This window comes from Chiloscyllium plagiosum, unplaced genomic scaffold (genome assembly GCF_037043375.1).
Source record: "Chiloscyllium plagiosum isolate Xiang-an unplaced genomic scaffold, Cpla_swu_hap1 HiC_scaffold_29, whole genome shotgun sequence".
Classification (NCBI taxonomy): domain Eukaryota; kingdom Metazoa; phylum Chordata; class Chondrichthyes; order Orectolobiformes; family Hemiscylliidae; genus Chiloscyllium; species Chiloscyllium plagiosum.
This window is the reverse complement of record NW_028270167.1, coordinates 19,110,932-19,136,103: the sequence shown is the minus strand read 5'-3', so window position 1 is coordinate 19,136,103 and position 25,172 is coordinate 19,110,932. Positions and strand designations below refer to the sequence as shown.

Genomic DNA, 25,172 nt, shown 5'->3' with positions numbered 1-25,172 from the left:
TAATTTGTTGTTGAGATTTGTATTCAACACCATGTTATTCCTTGAATTATTCTCCCCTTCAATGTAATTGTCATCTAGTTGTCACAATAATGGTCTCTTACTAAAAAGAATGATTATTCCCCAGCAGCAGAAGGCCTTTTTACAAAAAAAAACAACCATTTGAAATCAACACATATTGTGCCATTATTTTAGGCATTTGTTGAATTTGGTGTATTGCTTATTGAAGAAAGCCTTGGAGAAACTAGTTGTGGAATCAATGTAGATTGTAGCTACTTAGAGTGCTGCCCTGACTCCATGGGTGTCAAAATCACCACAGTTTTCTCAGCCTGTCTAAAGTATTCTCCCAAGACGTGTGGAACCACAGTTGGTGAGGTAGATGGACCTAAATTGGTCCATAAGAGCCTGGACAGATTTCCTTTCCATCAAAACTCCAATGAGATGGACAGGATATTGTTCTGCTTATATAATTCACCCTAAAGTTTCCCAGGAGGTTTTATTAATCTACTAGAAGGTTCAATTGATTGAAGTTTTATAATACAGGTGCATAATCCTTTATCCGAAATGGTTGGGACCAGCTGGTTTTCGGATTTCAGAATTTTTTGAATTTCAGAGTAAGTGACAATTTGATGGTGAAATTTTTAAAAATCTTTCCGGAGGAGCACACTCACTCAGTAAAACGGTCCTTGAGAGAGAATTGAGGTTTGCTAGTGCTGGGCCACGCGCCCACACATTGCATCTGAGTGACACGCATCGAGGGGATATCGACTTGGGCTAACTGTTAGCAGGCCAAACAACCTTGTTAATGAGAAAAAAGCTTCATAAAAAAATCTTTGGACTTCAGAGCTTTTCGAATTTCGGATAAAGGATTGTCTACCTGTACAAGCTAAAAACATACCCAAGCCCAACCAACACACCACATGCCCACCTTCTCACTTAGTGCCAAGACTCGCATGTTATTACTGAAGTAACATCATTGCTTCATTATCACTTGAGTGAAATCATTACATCATTAGTTAAGTTAAACTTTCAGGCCAGATGCAACTGCAATCCAGTATCCACAATTATCTTGAGAAAGAGAAGTAGTAAGAAAAAATGGTCTCCCTATTTGCCATGGAAGAACATTATTGTCCACTTATAAAAAGTGACTTGGTGTCTTAATCAGTTAAACGTTGTTCACTAAATTCTATATAGGCTTCTTCTTTGTTCTCCCATTGTCACACTTTGGTCCACCTTAAAACTGTTCACTTGTCATTCATTTACAGAAGAAATCTGCAGTCACCCTAGTTATGTAAAGTAACTAGCTGGAGCCATCACTGTTTGATGTCTCCTTAGTGTGCTGGAAAGGACTGTCAGTGTCCCTCTTTCTTAGAGATAGGCAATTGGTTATTTAGCTAGCATTATGCATGAATCAAGTGTGGGGCAGGGTAGGAAGGCAGGCTTTCATGAGCTACCACAGCCACAGGCAAGAGTATTTTTCCAAAAGTAGTTCTTGGGAAGTCAGCATTTATTTACCATCTTAATTGTTCTTGAGGAAGTGATGGTGATGAGCCTTAACTGTAATTCACTGGTACTTCATTCAAATACTCCTTTGTAGATGAAAACCTTGACAGTGAATCTTAGCAGGTTGAGGAACAAAACAGAACACAACAGCTAAGAACATGACAGTTCTCACTTGACAACGTAACAGTTCTTACCAGATTATGATTAGGAACATAAGTCTCTCTATGTCCCCAAAAGCGATAGCTTTCTCAACGTTGCTCTAACTGAGTTCAGTTAAATTAGTGTAACTTTACTGCTGAGTGCAGGGCCTACTTCCACAACCACTACCTATTGGAGAGGCAAATGTTAAAGCAAATTGTCGCGTTACAGTATGCCCTTGATTCTTGTCCAAACAGCCATAATTGGCCTTCTCAATATGTTTATTATATACCTACAACATCCTACATAAAATCTTAGCAAAACACCCTTGTCATCCTGTTTGCTACCTTCACCCAAATCCTGACCACTTTTTTGTGTTAAGGTATTTTTTCAAACTGCAAGCCTGAGTGAAAAATCCAAATGAACTATAACAAAAAAAAAATGATTTAGCTGTGGACATTGTCCTAGGGAGAGAATACATTTACTCACATGTAGGTCTTATAAGAATGTCTGAGTCCTAGGTTTCATTTATCTAGCTAATGATACCCTGCAGAAAGATTGCTTTGGTGCACACCCTTGACACTGTATAATGAAGCAGCTCTGCACTTCAATTGCACTGACTGGCATTTATTATTTTCCATGTTTTTCTTTCCACTGAGTTGGTAGTTTCTATAATTGTACTTCTTTCTCTAAGTTGAGTTTTTTGCTGCTTTCCTATTTTAAGCATGTTTGATGTTTAAATAGTAAGTGTTTAGAAACAAAGGATATCTTCGGTACGATGCTGTATGTATTTTATTCCTGTTTCTTTTCATTTCTCATTTTGTTTCATAATAGTTTTTTTTTACATTTGGTATTGAAACAATTTGTCAGAAAGTAATGCAGAAGGCTTATTTTATAAATGTAATAAAATTCTCTCCTCCAATTCTTTGATCATCCTTTTTCAGCAGCATGTGAAAATTGAAGAAACGCCAAAGTAGTGAGTTGTGGTGATACCTTGCTGGTTCCATTTATTAATACTTTGCAAATGTGTAGGCAAAGAGCCAATTTATTGTTTGGTGACAGCAAAAGTAGTTTGTGAGCAGAGTATTTATAGCAAAACCTATGTAAGAAATTGTATTTAGCGTAAAATATGGTTGACATGTTCAATTTTGTATACCCCATAATATATTTCCTTGTTAAGAAACAATTATTGTATCATGAATTGATTCAGATACTTTCACATACTGCTATACTTTTTGTTTCCTACCTACATCATATTAATTTATATTCCACTTGCTTTCTACTTGACAGGAAGGTCCCATTAGAGGACAAGCCCAAACAAGAGGGGACAGAAGTAAAGACGGTTCCTAATGAAGCCTCACAAACAAATGAGAATGAAAGCAAAGCATGATCAAAAAAACACACACACAGATACCGGTTTCCCTTCAGTGTCTCTTTTATTATTTTTGAACATGTTTTCCTGTTTGTAGGTTTCAGCTGAGAAGGGGATCAATTGTGGCACACTTGCTTTTTGTAATATTCCTTCATTAAAGGATTGACCACATAATTGAAATTGGTACTTGTTGGAAAAAAAACAACCTGGGATATTTTAATTGTAGTTACCATTTTTCACTGCGCTTAGCAAGAATTGTGATTTTTAGATAATGTGTGCATTCTTCAGTTAGAAAGCACTGAGATATTCCTTCCGTTTCTCCCTATGTTAGTAGAGTGAACAGTTGAAACAAAAGAAAGAGTTTTCGGTACATACCTGTAGAAATGGCCACAACTGATTTTTATCTTCTTACTTTTTTCAAAGTTAAAAATTATACTGATTAAAACACAGCTTTATAAATTACCGTTGTAAGGCTAGAAATGTGATTGCTTCACCATTCATACAAGTACGTTATGTGCACAAAGCATTGCTATCTTAACCTGTTTATAATTTTTTTTATTTGCAAGTTTTGATCCTGAGTTAGCTGTTCACTAAACAGAAGGTTTGTAAATTTGCATATGTGAAGTATATTTCAATTTGCAGTATTCAATTTTAAGAAATGAATATTAATTTTTGCCAACTTTTATTTTCAGTGTTTATTGGTTTAAGACTGCAAACCGTAATTGTTTAACCTTTACATGTTATAATTGTGTGTAAATGTAACAGGCTTTGTTTTTTTTTCTTTCAAAGCTGTTTAAAATGTCCATAGTTTAGCTTGTTTGCTTTTGCCACTTTTATTTTGAATGGGAGTGTTTACATTGCCTTTCCTTGTTACTCTTTGGTTAGAATATGCATTAATTATTTGATCTACCAGAAAAACCTTGTTATATCGTATGCTTACACACCATATTAAGACCAGTTTTCTCCATTAAAGTCTGATATTCATTTATGTTAATTGTTCCTTGCTTGTTTTCACAGCAAAACACCTTCCATTCTTGCAGCTATGAAAGGAATTATGTAGCACATTTCTGTTACTGAAGCAATGTTTCAACTTTTTAGACTGCAAGCTTGTGCACTGTGAATGCGTGAATATTATAGTGTGTTTTTGTCATAGTATTTCAAAGAAATTCAGCATAGCTTGGTTGTGAAAGGTGTAGCAGGTAGTTCTGAAGATTGTGTGGGAAAATGCCATCACTGTGGTGGGGGGGAAATTTAAAAAAAATATAAGGGGAGGCAAACATTTTTGGGCATGAATTCCATGTGTTCTAAGTTTTATTGCCTGTAATGTTTAACAATGATGGTAAGACTGGGAGCAGTCCCCATTAGCACAATCAAATGGGGCTTTATTCTTTCATGTACTTTTATTTTGTGTGCAGTCTCAGTCCAGTAATGATCGCATTGCTAATTTGTAAGTTCAAACTGTGAAATACTGGTCTTGTCATTTGCTTCAAGTGTTTGCATATATTCAACTTTAGGGATGACACTGGAGGCACTTCTTAAGTCACCCATTTAATAATTAAGGTTTGCCCTCTGCACCGATGTGACTTGCTATACTAGATCATTTTTGGGCACATTTACTACAATGGCATCACAGCAAAAACAAATGGCATTTTTATTCCAAAGCTGCCTTAAATTAAGCCCGATCCTAATACAATTACCCAGCGATACTTAAACCTGTTACTTGATGTAATATTTGTGCTGGCATTAAAAATGGGACCAAGTTTACACGGATCATTGCAATGATCTCGTAGGAAGTGAATGTTTGTTGTCTTACTGTGCCATCTAACAAATTTTAGCGAAAGGTAACTTAATGTAATCATTAGGGCAGAGGATTTTCTCCTATGTTGATTGTAGTAAAATTATAAATGCATTTGTTTAAAAAAAACATATTTACCATTTTGCTTCAAATGGCCAGTAGAGGAAATCATCCCCTTCAATTCCAAACATGTGACCCATGCCACCTAGAAGGAGAAGGGCAGCAGATTAATGGCAACACTGCCACTTGCAAGTTCTCCTTCAACCCACTATCCATCCTGGTTTGGAATTATTGTTGTTCTTTCACTGTCGCTGGGTCAAAATCCTGGAATGTTCTCTCTAGTAGCTCTGTAGGTGTACCTGACTAGATGGACTGCAGCAATCTAAGATGCATGGGTAATTAGAACTGGGTAACAAATGTAGGCCTTGCCAGCGACACCCGCATCCTATGAAATTATTTTTAAAAATTCCATTTCAGAATTTCAAAAGTGGAGTACATTGGCCAAGGTTTTAAACTTCTGGAATCAGCTGTGAGTTCCTTCCCGAGTCACATCAACGGGCAGAAAATCAGGGGCTATTTAGCACAGAAGAGGAAAAGCCTAGCCCTTGTGCCTTGAATGAATAAGGAGTCAAATATAAAATAGCCTTATGACTTTCTTGTGTAAGTGCAAAAGGCTGGACTTCATCTCATGTACCCTACAAAAATTAAAACCTCCACTGTCAGCCCTAATTAGAATACCCTGCATTTAGAGCCTTCTCTCCTGTTACAGAACTTTTTATTGAGTGAAGATTAAACCACCTTTCCACTATCACTGGTGTAAATACTGACTACTAACCGAGATTTTTGAATTTGCATTATGTCAGATACTTGTGTTCAATAAAAATTACAAAACAAGATGATGATTGCCGTGTCCATGTTTTAAGCAAACCCTTTGATCTATAATTAGGAAGCTAATAGTAGCACAATGGCCACATTAGCTTCCCAATTCAGGGAAAAATAAAGACAAATCCTGGCCTGTACAATTCAGCTACTCTCTATGTAAAGTAACTAAGTTACTGTAAATGCTGAAAACAAAAGAATGAATAACTGAAACCTATAATAAAATGAAAGTTAATAGCTTTATTATGTCTGCTTCATTTAAAAAAAAAAGGGATTTCCACCATCCATATCCTTCTCAATGCAAATCTTTCTAAAATAGGAATTTTTAATAAAGTGATTTTATTTCTTTTACATTGGGGGTTTTAGCAATTTAAACAGTGAGCACTGAAATAGAATCAAGAGAACAGATTGAAAAATATTAAATGTTGGGCCAAGATGTTCCATTCGGTAAGTACCTCTGTTGTGCCAAAATCTGGCTTTTAAACAAGAGCATAATTCCAATTCCAGAGGAAGTGCAAGTGAATATTGGCATCACTGCAGTAAAGCACGAGCGGTGGGATTTGAATTTACACTGGTGATCTCTCATACACGTAAAGTTACTGAGCATTATCGTGGATTCCGGACCACAGGGTTCTGAGTATTATCATCACCATAAACATAAAATTCAAGATGCTCTCTGTTATCCCTCACTAGGGTAGAACATTGGAAATCGAGCCTTGCTATTCTCGGAGTTGTCACAAAAGTTAATAAAATTTTAATAAGTGCACTGAATTCCCCAGTCTACCTGTCTTTTAGACAGGTTGACAGGACTGACCAGATTTGTGCACTTAACAATTACTCTAGCTTAGAGAACAATTCTGAGCCGTTGATGCACTTTACTCTAACCCCCTTGAAAAAAAACTCACCCTGTTCACAGACAGGCAGATAGAAAAGGAAACGTGGGTGTTGCGAGCAGAGGGAAAGACTGGTGAAGGAATTTAGTTTTCCCTATGTACAGGGTTTGCTGAGATGAATCTTGCTCTGATCAGAATGCTGCTTCTTGATCTTCCTTCTCCAGATACTTTGTTATTTGCAGGAGGCACTGAATAACTTATTCACCTTTATAAAGATCTAAGTTGTTAATTGGAAGTCACAGTTTACAGCAACTAATGAGGGAAAATAAACTCACTATCTTTAGCTTTAGGATGCAGAACCGCAACACAGCTTCCTCCCGGAGGTCTGATTGTTTCTGTCCAAGCATTTACGCCCTAAGCTGTTCATCTACCTGGAGTCAGTTATGTTTTTGACAGGGGGGGACCCCTTTTTTTACCTGCAACTAGTCATTATTCTGTGGGCTAATCAACTATTTGTCAGTCACATTTCCATTCATGCAGAGCCCCTGGGCTCCAGCTCATCTGTACCTAGGCTTTGCAGAAGTGGGTACTGCAGATGCTGGAGTTTAGAGTCAAGATTAGAGCGGTGCTGGAAAATCAGCAGTTCAGGCAGCATCTGAGAAGCAGGAAAATCGATATTTCGGACAAAAGCCCTTCATCAGGAATGTACGTAGGCTTTGTCCACTGTTTGATCCAGCAACTGATTAAACAGCACTTAGAATGAGCATCAGGCAACTTGATTTTAAAAAGTGCAGTAATCAGTTCAATCCTCAGCTTTTAAAGTCTGTTATTCATCTATTTCAGTCCCAATCAAAAACGCAGAAAATAAACATACAGTCTTTACATTGCCAATGCAGAGATCTCAGCAGGAGATAGACTCACCACAGCAAATCTGAAGGATACTTAGATAAGAAACCTCAATCAATGGTTGAAACTTTAATTCACTCAAAACTCCAGTCAGTTGTGCAGAGTTAAAGTCAAATCCATGAATCGTTGGCTTTTCAATGCGGTTGTACATTGAGAGAGTCCCTTGATAGACTGCTTCACTTTGGAATTAATCTTTGAAATTCTCTGCCCCCCGAGGACAATGGATGTTCAGTTGCTGAGTATCCTCAAGACTTAGAATAACAGAGTTGTATATATTGAAAGCCTTGAGGGATACAAGGATAGTGCAGGAAAATGGCATTGAAGCAGAAGATAAAGCATAATCTCATTGAATGGCCGACTCCTGTTTTGTATATAGTGAATTTCTTTCGAGAGGATTATCTATTATATTGCTAAACATAGGAACTGCATGTAAAAAGAATGTCTTACAGTTTAATGAATAAATAGTTTTTCATCATGTTTGCTGAGGGAGGGGTTGGCCAGAAGGTTTGCGAGATAGGGAGAGGCTGAATAGGCTGGCGCTGTTTTATCTGGAGGGTTGGAGGCTGAGGAGTGACCTTATAAAATCGTGAAGGGCATGGATAGGGTAAATGGATACGGTCTTTTCCCTGGGGTGGGGGAGTCCATAGGTTTAGGGTGAGAGGGGAAAGATTTAAAAGGGTCCTAACAGGCAACCTTTTCATGTGTGGTGCACGTATGGCATGAGCTTCCAGAGGAAGTGGTGGAGGCTGGTACAATTACAACATTTAAAAGGCATCTGGATGGGTATATGAATAGGAAGGGTTTAGAGAGATATGGGCCAATTGCTGGCAAGTGTGACTGGATTAATTTAGGATATCTGATCGGCATGGATGAATTGGACTGAAGAGTGTTTCCATGCTGTACATCTCTATGAGTCTAAGTATGAAGCACACCACAATCAAATACGACCCAATTGATCTTGAATTTCCAGGACAAAGCCTCAGTTTATCATCTTAGCTCAATGACTATCCCTATGCAACACTCTACCAGTACTGCACTGAATTTACTCTCCATGTCTTATTAATCACCTCCCACTCCAAAATTTTCCAATAATGTCTATAATTCTCTAATTCTGAACTCTTGACCTTTCACAATTTTAACTTGTCCACTGTTCCTCAGGGTAGTGTCCTAGGCCCAACCATCTTCATCAATAACCTTCCCTCCATCATAAGGTCAGAAATGGGGATGTTCAGCACCATTCATGACACCTCAGTTGCTGAATCAGCCTGTGTCCAAATGCAACAAGATCTGGACAATATCCAAGCTTGCTGTGACAAGTGGCAGGCAACATTCGCGCCACACTAATGCCAGGCTCTGACCATCACCAAGAAGAATCAACCTAATCATTATCCCATCACTGAATCACCCACTATTCACATCGTGGGAGTTATCATTGATCAGAAAGTTAACTGCACTCACCACATAAATGCTGTGGCTACAAAAGCAGGTCAGAGGCGAGGAATACTGCAGTAAGTAATTCAACTCCTCACTCCACAAAGCCTGTCCCCAAGGCACAAGTCAGGAGTGTGATGGAATATTCCCTGCTTGCCTAGATGAGTGCAACCCCAACAACATTCAAGAAGCTTGTCACCATCCAGGACAAAGCACCCTGTTTGATTGACACCACATCCACTCGCTCCACCACAGATGCTCACTAGCAACAGACACACGGGAGAAATTCACCAAAGACCCTCAGACAGCACCTATCAAACCCAATACCACTTCCATCTTGAAAAACAAGGGCAGCAGACATATAGGAACACTACCAAGTTCCCCTCCAAGCCACTCACCATCCTGACTTGGGAATATATCACCGTTCCTTCACTGTCGCTGAGTTAAAGCCCTGGAATTCCCTCTCAAAAGGCATTGTAGGTCAACCCTCAGCAGATGGACTGCAGCGGTTCAAGAAGGTAGCTCACCACCACCTTCTCAAAGGCAACTAGGGACGGGCAATACAGCAATAAATGCTGGCCAGTCAGCAACGCCCACATCACAGTAAAAAATGAATAAATAAAAATAATGTTGGTGGCTGTCCCTTTAACTATTTAGATACCAATTCCCTCCTTAAACCTTTTCTCTGTCTTTTCTTCCTCTCTCAAAATGTTCTAAGCTTGCCTCTTGGATGTATTTTTAACCATCTGGCCATTGTCACTCAGTGGTTTGGTATTAAATTTTGTTTTATTATACTCCTCTGAACTACTCTGGGACATTTTTTAAACTAAAAGTTTGTTGCTTTTTATTGTACTTTTGAAAACAGTGGAGTGAGTGAAATGGGAGAGACTTAAAAGGATGTCTGCATGTTTGAAAGCGAGAAATTTGATACCTTTTGTGAGCCCTGTTTGCATACCTGTGGGTTCTAGCAATGTGCGGATAACCAGGAACTAAGGGGTTGTTTGCAAGTGAAGTTGATTGGTTTGTGGATCAGAGACAAGCTATCAATAACACAGGCCCGGTACCTGTCAGCAACCATGTGATCAAGTGTCAGATCCTTGAACAGGTTGGGCTTTTAGTAAGGCCTGGATAAGCTAGTTCAGGCCAGAAGAGAGATGGAGCTGGAAAATTTGCCCCGTTCAGTTCCCTACAGTAAACTACTTAAAATCTGATGCAAACCAGTTTCGCTTTCCTTCAGTTAATGCAAGTTAAGACTTTGATTGAATAATTTGGCAACCTTTCATAAGTCAAACAGCCACTTTGTGCCTCTTGCAGAACAGTGGAAGCATTTAGGAAAGGGGTGGTTGAGACAAAAGCTTGAAACTAGTAAACACCAAACCAAAAAATCTTATGAACAAAAACTGCAAGTTATTTTTTCTAATTTTCCTCTGTTTTTTTCCCCTGTTTATGTTTACCTCTCTGTATATATTTTGGGGAGTTTGTAATGGTTTAGAGTTTTAACTTGTATATTTGAGTTTAATTATTTACTTCTAATTAGGATATAATGACCTGTAATGAATAATATTTCTGGATAAATAGAGAAAGCTGGTTCGTGAATTATAGCAACCTAATTCTAAAAACCCCTGACAGTTTGGGGATTTTGTGTATACGTTCCAAAACCTTTAACTCTTAAGATAACTCTAGGGAAAAGTAGGACTTCATTTCCAATGCCACTTCTGGGAGAGTCATGATGAGGCTGAAATTTGTCGCTGTTAAAGTGTCGCCCTGTAGGTTGGAACTCCTGCAGGTTGAAACCTGCAACCCTCTGATTCAGTGAGTACTTTCTGTTCAATATGACCTGGCCGCCAGGCTCTTGACTGGCTGCTTGCAGTAGTGGAAGAGTGTGCTGTGAGGAGGATGTACAGATGATTCAGTGTGATTTGGACAAGTTGAATGAATGGGTAAATGCATGGCAGATGAAGGATAAGGTGGATAGATTTTAGATTATCCACGTCAGTAGAAAAATAGGAAAGTAGATTGTCACCTAAGCGGTAGCCCACTAGAAAGTAAAGAACTTAAGTCTGGATTAGAGTGGTGCTGGAAAAGCACAGCAAGTCAGGCAGCATTTAAGGAGCAGGAAAATCGACATTTCAGGTATAAGCTCTTCATCCTGATGAAGGGCTTTTGCCTGAAACGTTGATTTTTGTGCTCCTTGATTGCTGCCTGACCTGCTATGCTGTTCCAGTACCACTCTAATCCAGACTCGGGTTTCCAGCATTTGCAGTCCTCGTTTTTACTTAGTAAAGGAACTTACTTGATTGGCGCCGCATACATAAACATGACACCTCAGTCTCTCCTCTGCTGAAACTCAGTAGCAGCAGTGTGTACTATAGGATAGTAAATATTTGGCTTAGAAATATATTGCCTTTTCCTCACTTTTGTTGGGTCAACATCCCAGCATTCCCTCCTAATGGCTTTGTAGTTCTACATACAGCATATGGGCTGTAGCAATTAAAGAAACCACCATCTTCTATAGGGCACCAAGGAACGAGCAATAATCGCTGACTCAGTTTGAATTTTAAAAAGTCACACTTTGATAATGTCATTTGATCCTATTTAAACAACAGAGTTGGTGACTTTTTAATCTACATCTTACCGTTGATCATTCAAAGAGTGGTGAGGGAATTAGTAAAGAACAGGTTGATTTTAAAGCAATAAAGCTTTTGTTTAGGGGAATCCTTTAAATGGAGCCACCAGATTATGTCAGAGGAAAATGTAATGCCTCATTGACTTGAAATGCCTCAAATTATATAAATTAACAGCTGAGGTTTTTTTTAGTATTGCTAGTTTTATTGCAAACAGTCCAGAAACTTTGTCGAGGAAAAATCCAGGATACATCTAATACTTACCTCCAGCAAATTTCTCGGAAAAAGTTTCATGGAAATTTGCATCTGGGCATCAAGCCAGCATAGTAAATCTCATTGACAGGAACTCTGTTAGTTCATGCTGTGCAGTGTCATTTTGAAATCTGTAGCATAACTAAAATCTGACAGCATGTACAGACCAAGATTAATGCCAATTAATTATAAGTGAGTGGCAATAACTTTGTAAAAAGTTTAATGTTTTGTCATTCTTGTAAACACATAAGATAACTAGAACGATATTGAACTCAGTTACTTTATTGCCTTACTCAATGGTTTTAAAATCTCACTTGTGACGACTATCTGATTTCACAGTCGTTTATAGGCTTCAAAATTGCCTTGTTTTCCCCAACTGCTAATCCACAATGTGATTCAACTTTATTCAAATTCAATGTTAATTGATTTTTAAAAAATTCTTCCATGGACTCTTTTCAAGGATTGTGGGCGTCACTGCTCAAGCTAATATTTGTTACCCATCACTTTCTGCCCTTGACCTGAGTGTCTTGTTCTGAGGGATAGTGAAGAATCAATTACCCGTGTGTCTGGAGTTACATATAGGCCACATCAAGTAAGGACAGAGAGATTTCCTACCCTTGAGGACATTAGTCAATCAGATGGATTTTTACATTTGGCAATAATCGATAATGCTTTCACAGTCACTAAAATTAGAAGAATTAGAATTGGGTTTTTTTGTCATGTGTATTTAAGTTGCAAAAGAACAGAAGTACAGTGAACAATGTCACCAACACGGTGCCATCTTAGATACAAACAAAAGAGAAAATAAAGAAAAAACGTTACACTATATTACAGATATACATAGTATAAGTTAAGAAAATAAGAAATAATGCTTAAAAAGATAGATATTGCAATCTTACTATAGGGGCTTCCATGTGGTCTGACCGGGCTCCACCAGTAGCCATCTTCGCTCCGGACCCACTGACTGCTTTCCCCCCATTGACCATCCCCACTCCGCTCCAGGCCCAGTGGCCATCCCCACTCTGCTCCAGGCCCACTGATCATCCCCACTTCGCACCAGGCCCACTGACCATTTTCACTCCGCTCCAGGCCAACTGACCATCCCCACTCCATCCAGGCCAACTGACCATCCCTACTCCTCTCCAGGCCCACTGACCACCTCCACTCTGCTCCAGGCCAACTGACCATCCCCACTCCATTCCAGGCTCACTGACCATCCCCACTCCATTCCAGGCCAACTGACCATCCCTACTCCACTCCAGGCCCACTGAGCATCCCCACTCTGCTTCAGGCCCACTGACCATCCCCACTCCGCTCCAGGCCCACTGACCATCCCCATTCCGCTCCAGGCCCACTGACCACTGTCCCCATTCTGCACCACCCCACTGACCATTCCCACTCTGCTCCAGGCCCACTGACTATCCCCACTCTGCTTCAGGCCCACTGACCATCCCCAATCTGCTTCAGGCCCACTGACCGCTATCGCCACTCTGCTCCAGGCCCACTGACCATCCCCACTCCTCTCCAGGCCCACTGACCGCTATCCCCACTCCACTCCAGGACCACTGACCATCCCCACTCTGCTCCAGCCCACTGACCGCAATCCCCCCTCTTCTCCAGGCCTACTGACCACTATCCCCACTCTGCTCCAGGCCCACTGACTATCCCCACTCCTCTCCAGGCCCACTGACTGCTATCCCCACTCTGCACCCGGCCCAGTGGCCATCCCCACTCTGCTCCAGGCCCACTGACTGCTATCCTCACTTCTCTCTAAGCCCACTGACTGCGATCCCTGCACTGCTCCAGGCCCACTAACCACTCACCCCACACCGCTCCAGGCTTTCTGGCCACTATCCCCACTCCACTCGGGGCCCACTGACCACTATCCCCATTCCACTTGGGACCTGCTGACCTCTATCCTCACACCGCTCCGAGTCCACTGTCCACTGTCCCCACTCATCTTCAGGCCTGCTGAATGCTGTCCCCACTCCTGTCCAGGCCACTGGCTGCTGCCCTGCTCTAGTTTGCACAGCTTCTTATTCACAGATTTTGTGAATTGAATATAGATTGCAGCATGTGTTTAGCATTAACCTTTGGATTAAGAATCCAATGACATTATTTCTGACACCACTGCGTCCTCCTTTTACTGCCACTTCAAGCATTGCTCTTCCCCAGAATGAGGACATCCTTTACAGAATGGCTAGCAATGGTGTGATGAGGCAGGAGGGTCATCAAGATCAGTAACAACCTAGCTTCAAGATAGGAAATGGAATGTGAATGACTACATTGGGCATGATCACATTTTTGCTGTAACCCGGGTGGGAAAGGTAGGTAGGTAGGTGTAGCTGAAAGTAAATAGGTTGAGTCAGGTTCTGTGGAAGTGGGAATTCTGTAAAGTTGACAGGATGGATTGAGGCTGGAAGCCGTAGTAAGAGGAATGCTCACTGTCGCCTTCCATCATGCTGGAAATTGAAAAACTGCAAATGGTATGAAAACGACTGTGACCATATTACAAATGTGCAGGGCAAATGCCTCAAACTGTGAGGGAAGGGGGTGCAGCTCATACCATTCATAAGGTTTTTAAAGGAAAAATAACAAAGGTCAATGATCTCTGACAGGTCTATCACAAAGACCTGTAAACTACATTCCCAATCATTCCGCATCCTTTCTAATGATTTTTCTTTAAAATGAAACTATATGAGAGAGATAATTTCTGGGGTTATGTGGGAATTTGCTTGCATTATGAGAGTTATACAAGCAGACAGAATAAATATGGAAGATCATTAGCTTGCTTTCAGTTTGAAGAATCAGGAATTGATTTTATCTTGCTTATAAGGAAAAGTCCCACAGCTTGGAAAACTTTTGATTTTTCAGTTCACAGAAATCCTTATTGAAATTAGATATAAGAAATAGTGTCTCCTCGAGAAAAGAGTTTGTTCAGAGAAGTTAGAAAATAAGTTATCTCAATACAAAGGTTTTAATTAAAAGCTCTGGACTGGACGTGTTTGCATAGAATATTGAAGTGGTAATTTGAAGGTAAGAAAGTTTAAGCACAGTTGTGTGACTAATGAAGATAAAGGAAATCCAGCTTTAGACTGGGAATTGAAAAAAAGACCGAAGTCAAACATATGGTAGAGAATGGAATTCTCTCTGATGCTTGTGTACTATTATGTGATGGTGTTAGGATAGATGAGATTGTATTTCACTATTTCAAAATCTTTCAACTTGTGGTTTATGTGAATACTTTGGTTTAGTCTCTTTTATCTTCTGCATAATAAATGTTTGTTTTACCTTTAACAGTCTGTATGGTTGTATGTTTGCAATGCAATGTAACCTCATTCAATAAAATAAAAACAAAATATGATCTATCAATTTAGATTTCTGCCTGGGATCAGACCCATCAGTAAGGACATCAACTTTGATCATAGCAGCTGACACTGCCATATTCTTCCAGGCATACTTCACCTCTGATCCTTTAAAGAGACTGCTTGGTCGTGTCAAACAGAGTACCATCCTTGCATCATCTCATGTAGCAATATACTTACAGCAGGGATCAAACAGAAGCTTAGGTCCAGCCCACTGCATCTCGAATCTATATGAAACATAGAATTTTAGGAGCAGAAGTAGGGTATTCAAGCTCATCGAGAGCACCTTGCCTTTTACAGTAGCCATGGCTGATCCTCTAAAGGCCATGCCTCCTGTTCCCACCCCTAGATTGTTGACACCTTTAGCTTCTAGCAATCTATTTCTATCTTTAATATATTCAGTGACTTCAGTGATAGAAAGTTCCACAGATTCATCACACTCTGAGTGAAAACATTTCTCCCCACCTCAGTCAGAATTGGCCTACTACATGTCCTGAGATGTAACTCCAAAGTCTGAACCCTGAACTAGGAAAAATATCATCCCTGTTTCCAGTCTGTCAGGCCCAATTGAATTTTTATGATTTGATGAGAGTCCCTCTCAATCGTCTAAACTGCAGTGAATAAGGGCTCAGTCAACTCAATCTCTACTCATATGACATACCTGGTGTCTTAGGAATCAGTCTGGTGAACCTTCACTGCACTCCATTCATGGCCACTATAGCTTTTATTAAATAAGAAGGCCAAATAACATACACTACTGCAAATGTAGACTTACCAAAGCCCTACACAGCTGCATTAAAACTTCCTTGACCCTGTATTCAAATCTCCCTTTCAGTGAAGGTCAATATATCCAACTGCTTTTTGCGTGCTTGCTTTCAATGTGCAGTGTACAATATCCAGGTCCCTTCAGCTTAAATCACATTGAAGTCTCTATACATTCAACACCTAGTTTTCTATTCCCACCTATTTTTCTGTCATTAGCAAACTTGTAAATGTTACACTTGATTTCTGTCAACAAAATTGATAATATGTATTGTGAATATCTGGACCGCAAACATTGATGCCAAGGTTTGGCACTTGTCACTGATTTCTGCAAATAGGGAAGAAAATGTGACCTTTATCGGTTTTGGTCAACATATAATTTTATAACAGCATCAGCATGGTTGACTCTTAACTTTTAAAGTGTAAATAATGATGGCCAATAAATGCTGGCCTTGCCGGCAACAGCAACATCCCATGAAAGAACAAGAAAAGAAGATTCACATAGCTTTACAAGTTGTTAAAGTGATTACGTTGCACTACCTCACTGGAAGGCCTAAACAAAGGAATGGATCTAGCAATGATCTAGGCATCAGATCTTACAATCACAAGCACCCTTCCATTGACTCAGCAAGTCTTTGACCACAGCTGAGAACTTGTGACCAAATTCAGAAAGCTATCCTACAGACTAGTCAAGCAACATCCTGATTTAGTCATACTCATGGAATCATACCTTACAGACAACGCTCTAGATGACACCAATGTTCCATCTGAGCCACTCATGCTGCTGCTCCAATGTTCCATGCATGGTGATTGGAGGGCAGACACGGAGCACAGCAATGATTTCCAGCTCTCGAATCACTGTCTCGCATAGACCTCAAATGCCTTCACAGAAGATAAAACAATTAGATGGAAAACTGGACAGCACTATCACCACCCCTATGTATGCCCAATGCAATAGCAGTATAGGTTCACCAGAGCTGGCAACACCAATTCACCAGAGCTGGCAGTACAGATGCACCAGAGCTGGCAGTACAGATGCACCAGAGCTGGCAGTACAGCTTCATCAGAGCTGGCAGTACAGATGCACCAGAGCTGGCAGTACAGCTTCATCAGAGCTGGCAGTACAGATGCACCAGAGCTGGCAGTACAGATGCACCAGAGCTGGCAGTACAGCTTCATCAGAGCTGGCAGTACAGATGCACCAGAGCTGGCAGTACAGATGCACCAGAGCTGGCAGTACAGATGCACCAGAGCTGGCAGTACAGCTTCATCAGAGCTGGCAGTACAGATGCACCAGAGCTGGCAGTACAGATGCACCAGAGCTGGCAGTACAGCTTCATCAGAGCTGGCAGTACAGATGCACCAGAGCTGGCAGTACAGATGCACCAGAGCTGGCAGTACAGATGCACCAGAGCTGGCAGTACAGCTTCATCAGAGCTGGCAGTACAGATGCACCAGAGCTGGCAGTACAGATTCACCAGAGCTGGCAGTAGAGTGTTGTACAGTATGGAGAACGTTACCTTGGGCACTATCAACATTGACTCCGGACCCCTTCATGTATTATGGCATCAGGTCAAACATGGGCAACAATATCTGATGATTGTCATTATTTAAGTCAGCTGATAAACCGGTGCTCTTCCCTGTTGAATACAACTTTGACGAAGCACCGAGGATGAGAGGTACACAGGATATACCCGGTAATGCCCATCACCAAGAGTAGTTCAGTAGTTCAAGCACTGACTAAGCTGGTTGCATTCTCAGGAAACAGCTGCTAAGCTGAATTCGCAGCAGGTGAGGAGGGAAGCAACAAGAAAGAGAAATCTACATGACTTCATCCTCACCAATCTACTTGTTGCCAATATATCCATCCATAACAACATTAGCAGGAATGACCAGTGCATAGCAGGTGGGTGGCAAAAATCCCAGCTGCATATAGAGAGCACTGTTCAACATCTGTGTCACTACTGCCATGCTAAATGGGGCCATCTTCAATTCGATATAATAACTCAAAACTGAGCATCCATGCGATGTTGCGGGCCATCAGCAGAAGCTGAATTGTATTAAACTAGAATTGGATTCTTCTACAACCTCATGGTCTGTAATATTCCTTGCATTACCATTCCTGACAAGCCAGAAGGTCAACTCCAATTCAGTGAACAATGCTGGAGGGCTTGCCTGGCGACGCAATAGGCGTACATACATATGAGATGCCAACTCAGTAAAGCCACATCATTTGCATGAGAACTAGTGGAAGCAACATGCAGTACTCAGGGCTAAGTATCCCACAATCAATGAAATCAATTGAAGATCTGCAGACCTGCCATATCCACTCATAAGTGATGGGGGATTAGTTGACCATTTAACTTTAACCTCGGTGGTGGGCAAGTAGTTGGAGGGAATCCTGAGGGAGAGGATGTACATGTATTTGGAAAGGCAAGGACTGATTCGGAATTGTCAACATGGCTTTGTGTGTGGGAAATCATGTCTCACAAACTTGATTGAGTTTTTTGAAGAAGTAACAAAGAAGATTGATGAGGGCAGAGCAGTAGATGTGATCTATATGGACTTCAGTAAGACGTACGACAAGGTTCCCCATGGGAGACTGATTAGCAAAGTTAGATCTCATGGAATACAGGGAGAACTAGCCATTTGGATACAGAACTGGCTCAAAGGTAGAAGACAGAGGGTGGTGGTGGAGGGTTGTTTTTCAGACTGGAGGCCTGTGACCAATGGAGTGCCAGAAGGATCGGTGCTGGGTCCTCTACTTTTTGTCATTTGCATAAATGATTTGGATGCGAGCATAAGAGGTACAGTTAGTAAGTTTACAGATGACACCAAAATTGGAGGTGTAGTGGACAGCGAAGAGGGTTACCTCAGATTACAACAGGATCTGGACCAGATAGGCCAATGGACTGAGATGTGGCAGATGGAGTTTAATTCAGATAAATGCGAGGTGCTGCATTTTGGGAAAGCAAATCTTAGCAGGACTTATACACTTAATGGTAAGGTCCTAGGGAGTGTTGCTGAACAAAGAGACCTTGGAGTGCAGGTTCATAGCTCCTTGAAAATGGAGTCGCAGGTAGATAGGATAGTGAAGAAGGCGTTTGGTATGCTTTCCTTTATTGGTCAGGGTATTGAGTACAGGAGTTGGGAGGTCATGTTGTGGCTGTTCAGGGCATTGGTTAGGCCACTGTTGGAATGTTGCGTGCAATTCTGGTCTCCTTCCTATCGAAAAGATGTTGTCAAACCTGAAAGGGTTCAGAAAAGATTTACAAGGATGTTGCCAGGGTTGGTGGATCTGAGCGGTAGGGAGAGGCTGAACAGGCTGGGGCTGTTTACCCTGGAGCGTCGGAGGCTGAGGGGTGACCTTATAGAGGTTTACAAAATTATGAGGGGCATGGATAGGATAAATAGGCAAAGTCTTTTCCCTGGGTTCGGGGAGTCCAGAATTAGAGGGCATAATTTTACGGTGAGAGGGGAAAGATATAAAAGAGACCTAAGGGGCAACTTTTTCATGCAGAGGGTGGTACATGTATGGAATGAGCTGCCAGAGGATGTGGTGGAGGCTGGTACAATTGCAACATTTAAGAGGCATTTGGATGGGTATATGAATAGGAAGGGTTTGGAGGGATATGGGCCGGGTGCTGGCAGGTGGGACTAGATCGGGTTGGGATATCTGGTCGGCATGGACAGGTTGGACCGAAGGGTCTGTTTCTATGCTGTACATCTCTATGACTCTATGACTCTATAACAGCAGATAGAGACCCCACAAATATCCTAATCGTCAATGGGCGGGGGAGAAGTCCAGCATATCAGTGTAATTTCATTCAAACTACATAATCCCAAGAATGGCTAGAAATACTATAGTCCCTAACAGTAGTGTTGAAGACGTGCTCTCTAGAATTACTTGTAATTCCATTGAAAGAAACACTGCTGGCAATTACCTGATGATGTGGAAAATTGTCCTGGTATCTTTTGTTCATAAAAACCAAAAGAAATCCAGCTCAGCTAATTGCCATCTATTGCCCTGAGTGTGTACCACAGTCCATACATTGAAAGTAAGATCTGCTTGCCTAACTCTTATCATCAATTCACTTGTCCTGAGCCATTTCATGTATGATATTTTAACAACTTAATATAGCTTTTGTTTAGTAAATTAATGTTACTTCCAAATTTGGCAAGTAACCTCTGGCTTTTGTATCTTTGTTTTACGTTTGTAATGTTAGAGCTTGAAAAGATACTGACTGTTTTTTTGCCAACACATGCATAATTTTTATTTGGACACTCCCACTAAAGAACCTGGAACTTTTTAAAAAGCTGCTGAGGACTGAATAAAGAAAGCATTACGAAATAACAGACGGAAGTTGGAGATTCACATTCAACGTTGCTGGAAAAGTTTTTGAGATGCCGAGCTCAAACATCACAACGTACTTACCATGGTCCATCATTAATTTGCTGTGTTGCTGTTTACCACTTGGAATAGCAGCAGTCATTTTTTCCTGTAAGGTTAGTTAGCCTGTTCTTTCAAAATTTAAAAGAATTGTGATGAACAGACATGAACTGAAGCAGAATATATAATTTCAGTCACTTTTTTTAAAAAATCAGTCTGTGTAGATTGATTGTTACTTAAAAATAGTATGTTTATTCCCACATGCTTTAAGTTAAAAAGTTTACAATTATAGAAAGTTAAAAAGCACACAACACCAGGTTATAGTCCCACAGGTTTACTTGGAAGCGCTAGTTTTTGGAGCACCGCTCCTTCATCTGGTCAGTTGGACAACTACCTGACGAAGGAGCAGCGCTCTGAAAGCTATGCTTCCAAATAAACTGTTGGACTATAAGTTGGTGCCGTGTGATTTTTAACTTTGTCCATCCCAGTCCAACACTGTCACCTCCAAGTCATGGTTACAATTATAGTCATTTCATCAGCTTTCTGTATTTCTATTTGAGTGTTTTTGAATGTAGTTTCTTATATTATCAGATCCTATTTATTCAGTCTTTTATTATTTATCCTGTAAAATATATTTTCAATGACAATCTCTTTTTACCTCATCTACAAAGGCGACCAGCTAAAACCATGCAACTTAAATCAATGTGATGTGCAAATTTTCTAACTGGCTTGTCATAAGCTTTTAAAATGTAGTACTATAATATTTTAACACTGTTCAAGCCATTGAAATAATATTCAAGCAATTGAACCGAAACAGTCTGCCTTGCTCTGAATACAATGGTGAGTTGTTCCAACAAATTTTGTTACTTCTGGTGTAGTGTACCATTTCCTCAGTATTGAAATGCAATCTGCAAAGCAAAAGAATTCAAAGTTCTCAGTTACCATGTTCAGATGTAAGTGAGGATAGATTAATTATTTACAGTTATTAATAATGTTAAATTTAACTTGCAGGCTCAGAATGCTAATGAACTGGGAAATGTTGATCAAGCGAGGAGTGCATCTTCAACTGCCAAGAAACTGAACATAGCAGGAACTGTAATTGGAGTGATTCTAATAATTGTAGTAGTTGTTGTTTATTTTACAACAAATGCATGGGAATAATTTGCAAATTGACCAGGGAACAATTTTTATTTCGAAATAAATACATGGAAGAACTACCATCATTTATTTTCTTGCTAAAACCAAATAATGCTATGGAATGTACTGTACCACAAAGTTCTAATGTCTTAAAATTTGCCTGCATTACTCATGACATGCGCTATTCACTTCTTGTTAGCACAAAAAGAAACTGCATTTTTAAAAATGTAAAGCGATCTGGCGCATTTTTCTCAGAGTTGAAAGCTCGTACTGCTGTGTAACTAAATATGGCTACTTTTGGTAATTATTGAGTTAACATGTCTATTAAAGCGGGGACTATTGTTCCAATCATTTGGGAGGTGGTTACTTGTATCATCAGCTGTAACTTCATTCTTCTTTATTTCTCATTTGTAATGGACTTACGCTTGATCATGGAATATTCAGCGTACAGTACAAGCAGTCTTATGTAAACATTTGCAGAAATACATTGATTAGCTTTAACAACATAGTGTGGTTTGGATGAAGTTCATTCTTTTCCTTGTTTTTAGGCTATCAAATATTATCACAACGGTTAACTTTTGAGAATTCTGTCAACACTTGCACAACCTTGACATCTCACAACGTTTTAGCAGTTTACAGAAGGGCAAGTACCTTGACTTGTAGCTAATTTTAAAATTATAACAACCTGACAATTCTGATTAACTTTTCATCTATTAGAATCATACAGCATGGAAACAGAATCTTTGGTCTAACCCGTCCATGCCAAGTTTCCCAAACTAAGATAATCACATTTGCCTCCGTTTGGCTCATATCCCTCTAAACTTCTTTACTCATGTATCTGTCTGAAAGTCTTTTAAGTGTTGTAACTGCACCTGCATCTATCACTTTCTCTGGTAGTTAATTCCACACACAAACCACCCTCTGAGTGAAAAAGTTTTCCCTCAGTTCCCTTTTAAATCTTTCTCCTCTCACCTTAAAAAATATGGCCCCTAGTTTTGAACCCCCGCACCCTGGGGAAAAAATGTTTTGCTGTTCACCTTATCCTTATCCCTCATGATTTTATAATGTATTCAAACTGTTGAGAGAGGATTTGTTTATTATGAATATGTTGATTATCTGAAAGCTAATTTTGCTTGTAAAATTAAGGAATGGTTTTAGCACTCGCTCTTGTAATCAATTTATTGTAAAGAACCGAATCCACTTTGGTACGGGCCTCAGTTAGGTCCCGTCTGCAAGCCTTGGGTATACTGAAGCAGCCAGATTTTGTAAATTAGTGGAATCTCAAATTGATTCAGCAAAATGTTGGAATTGGGGCTGGAACCACTCTTACACTAAAGGGATAATGTGAGCCAGCTGCTTCCAATTTGCCTACAGTGGTCTATTCAGTGACTGCTGGTCAAGTACCTCAAAGCTAGGTGTGCCAAGAGTATGTCATACCAGTAGTTCTCTTATAACTCCATAGTTGCATTCCCGTGCCTAAAATTTTCTTGTTATAGAAAATTGTGCAATAGAAATAATGGGACCTATGTGAAAAACAGGGTAAGGGGTGATCTACCAAACGCACTAGTAAAATTTGAAACAAAAATAGTAGTTAGCCTAACACAAATGATAGCACAGTCTAAGTAAACTTAGACCTGTTATATCTAACCTGCTGCATGATACTGTAAAGTGCAATTCATTAGAATTTTCAACTGATTACTCTCGATTGGCATCTATATCTGCTGGCTGCACTGCATTCTAGCCAGTCTTCTGATCCCATCCAATGGTAACTCTGCACAACTCAGATCCCAGAATGGCATCTGCCTTGATAGATCAAGGGCTGAATCTTAATTTCTTTCACTGTCGGTTTTGTCAAGGTTTTTGGAAGGTTTCATGTTGTGATGAATGGGGTGTCTACCATCTTATTTTACAAAACCCACCTGATTTATTACCTACCGTACCCTTTGGTGCCCCTCTTACACATTCTAGCACCATCATACCATGTGCGTTTTCAAAACAGCGCACCACTTCTTGGATATCCCAGAATTGACCAATATTCGTTGTGAAGCACCATCTTTAAAAAGATATTGTGCACCCAGACAAGAGCTGTCAGTCTGGAGCTGCCCTGCATGATTCCTGTCATTGGTCCTGGAAGTGGAAGACAATGGAAAATTGGTGCCTGTCTTTGTGGGCAGGGACTTGGCGAGGCTGCTGAGGGGGAGCGGTGGTACAGAGGCAGGACGTCCTTTTCTCCCAGGCAACACGAACCACACCAACCCGGACCATGGCTACCATCAAGGCCAGTGCAATCTCAACCATCTGAAGGAATGCACAAAATGTAGAAAGAAGATCAATAACCTTCTCCAGTCTGCCAGTGAAAGTGCCCCATTTTCTCATTGATAGCTCACACTATCCACACCCACCATTTCCTACAACATTTTCCCCACTCATTCTCATCCTTGCAAACATCTGACCCTGAATCTCTTCTGCACAGCTTACTCGCCCCCTCAGAGCATTCCACATAGAAACCAAACGTAACAGTGTGTCACTCACCTTTTTCTCCCTCACCCACTATGTGCAAAGTTTCCTGACTCTGACCAACCTGAACATCTGACTGATCAGGTCCAAGCCTCTGTACTGGTATTTTTTTGCAGTTGGTGACCATAGTGATTCTTTAATATCTAAACACACATCTTTTAATCAAAACGAGATAAAACAAGCTCTTCATACAAACAGCAAAGCCAAGTTTCAAACTGCTCCTCAACACTGTTCATTTGTTGTTAGTCAATTCCAGGGAGCTTTCACTCTCAACTCAACTCTTTAAGTTATTAAATTAACAGATTGCTCCCAGCTTCTTGTCCTCAGGCTGTAAAGACATTTTCATGATGCTTTTCCAAGTCCACTAGCACAAACATTTCATAATGCCTTTCACAAAGCTCTTCACCAGAAAACACGAGCCAATTGATCACATGATGCCGATCCTCAACACGCTGCAACACCTCATGCTGATGAATGAGAGCAGCATAACAATGTACGTGATTTCACTTTATTTAAAAAAAGACAATTTACAAATTGCGTTCCAGACAAATTGCCTCCGGCCTGAAACAGGTTCTAACCAAAATGATGGGATCAAGAGGGATTAGTGATCTTATTCATTTTATGTCTTTTATTAAGCCATATCCAGCTATGAATGGCAACTGACAATTGAAGAACAGGCAGCTCAATAGCTAACCTTATTCTCAATAATGGGGGCACAGTAAAAATCACTGTAAATACAGAGATCTTGAGATCCTCAGCTTCACAGATGCCAAGATTCACAATTTGATTCCCTCCACATGAAAGTAAGGAACACATGAATGCACTGCCAAGGTTATGGGACCCCACAATGTTCTGGCAAGCCTTGTGCTCCAGAATTAGTCCACTCGCCCACCCATCCCCCCCACCCTCACTAAGCTGTCCCAGTACAGCTGCAACATCGGCATCTACCCAACAAGGTGGAAAATTATACAGAAATGACCAGTGCATGAAAAGCAGGACAAATCTTATGCCAATAATTGCAAACCTATCTACTCTTCTTCCACAGCAATGTGATGGAAGGGGTGTTAACAGTGCTAACACTTGTTTGGTAATTGCCTGTTCATCAGGGCCACTGAGCTCCTGACCTCATGACAGCCTTAATCGAAACATGAATAAAGGAGCGAGATGAGTGTAATTCCCTTGACATCATAGCAGCGTTAATGTTATAAAGCGGAGGTTGACTGCCCCCCGAGAACTAAAACCCAAAAAGGAATGCCTTGCCCTATAATCTG

General features: G+C 40.5%; 1 protein-coding gene and 1 long non-coding RNA gene across 13 annotated transcripts in view; both read left to right on the top strand.

The window, feature by feature from the left end:
- Positions 1-5,701, top strand: part of ncam1a (neural cell adhesion molecule 1a) — a 511,684-nt gene extending 505,983 nt beyond the window's left edge. For all 12 annotated transcript variants that reach the window (XM_087976401.1, XM_043676728.2, XM_043676727.2 and 9 more), the window contains one exon: positions 2,929-5,701. In XM_087976401.1, coding sequence (XP_087832527.1) covers positions 2,929-3,028 — 100 coding nt within the window. In that variant the 3' untranslated portion in view covers positions 3,029-5,701. The remainder of the gene's footprint in view (positions 1-2,928) is intronic.
- Positions 5,702-10,237: 4,536 nt separating this feature from the next.
- Positions 10,238-21,746, top strand: LOC122540674 (uncharacterized). Its single transcript, XR_015752049.1, has 3 exons — positions 10,238-10,666; positions 20,154-20,363; positions 21,259-21,746. It is a non-coding gene; the product is annotated as an uncharacterized LOC122540674 (long non-coding RNA).
- The last annotated feature ends 3,426 nt before the right edge of the window (positions 21,747-25,172 follow it).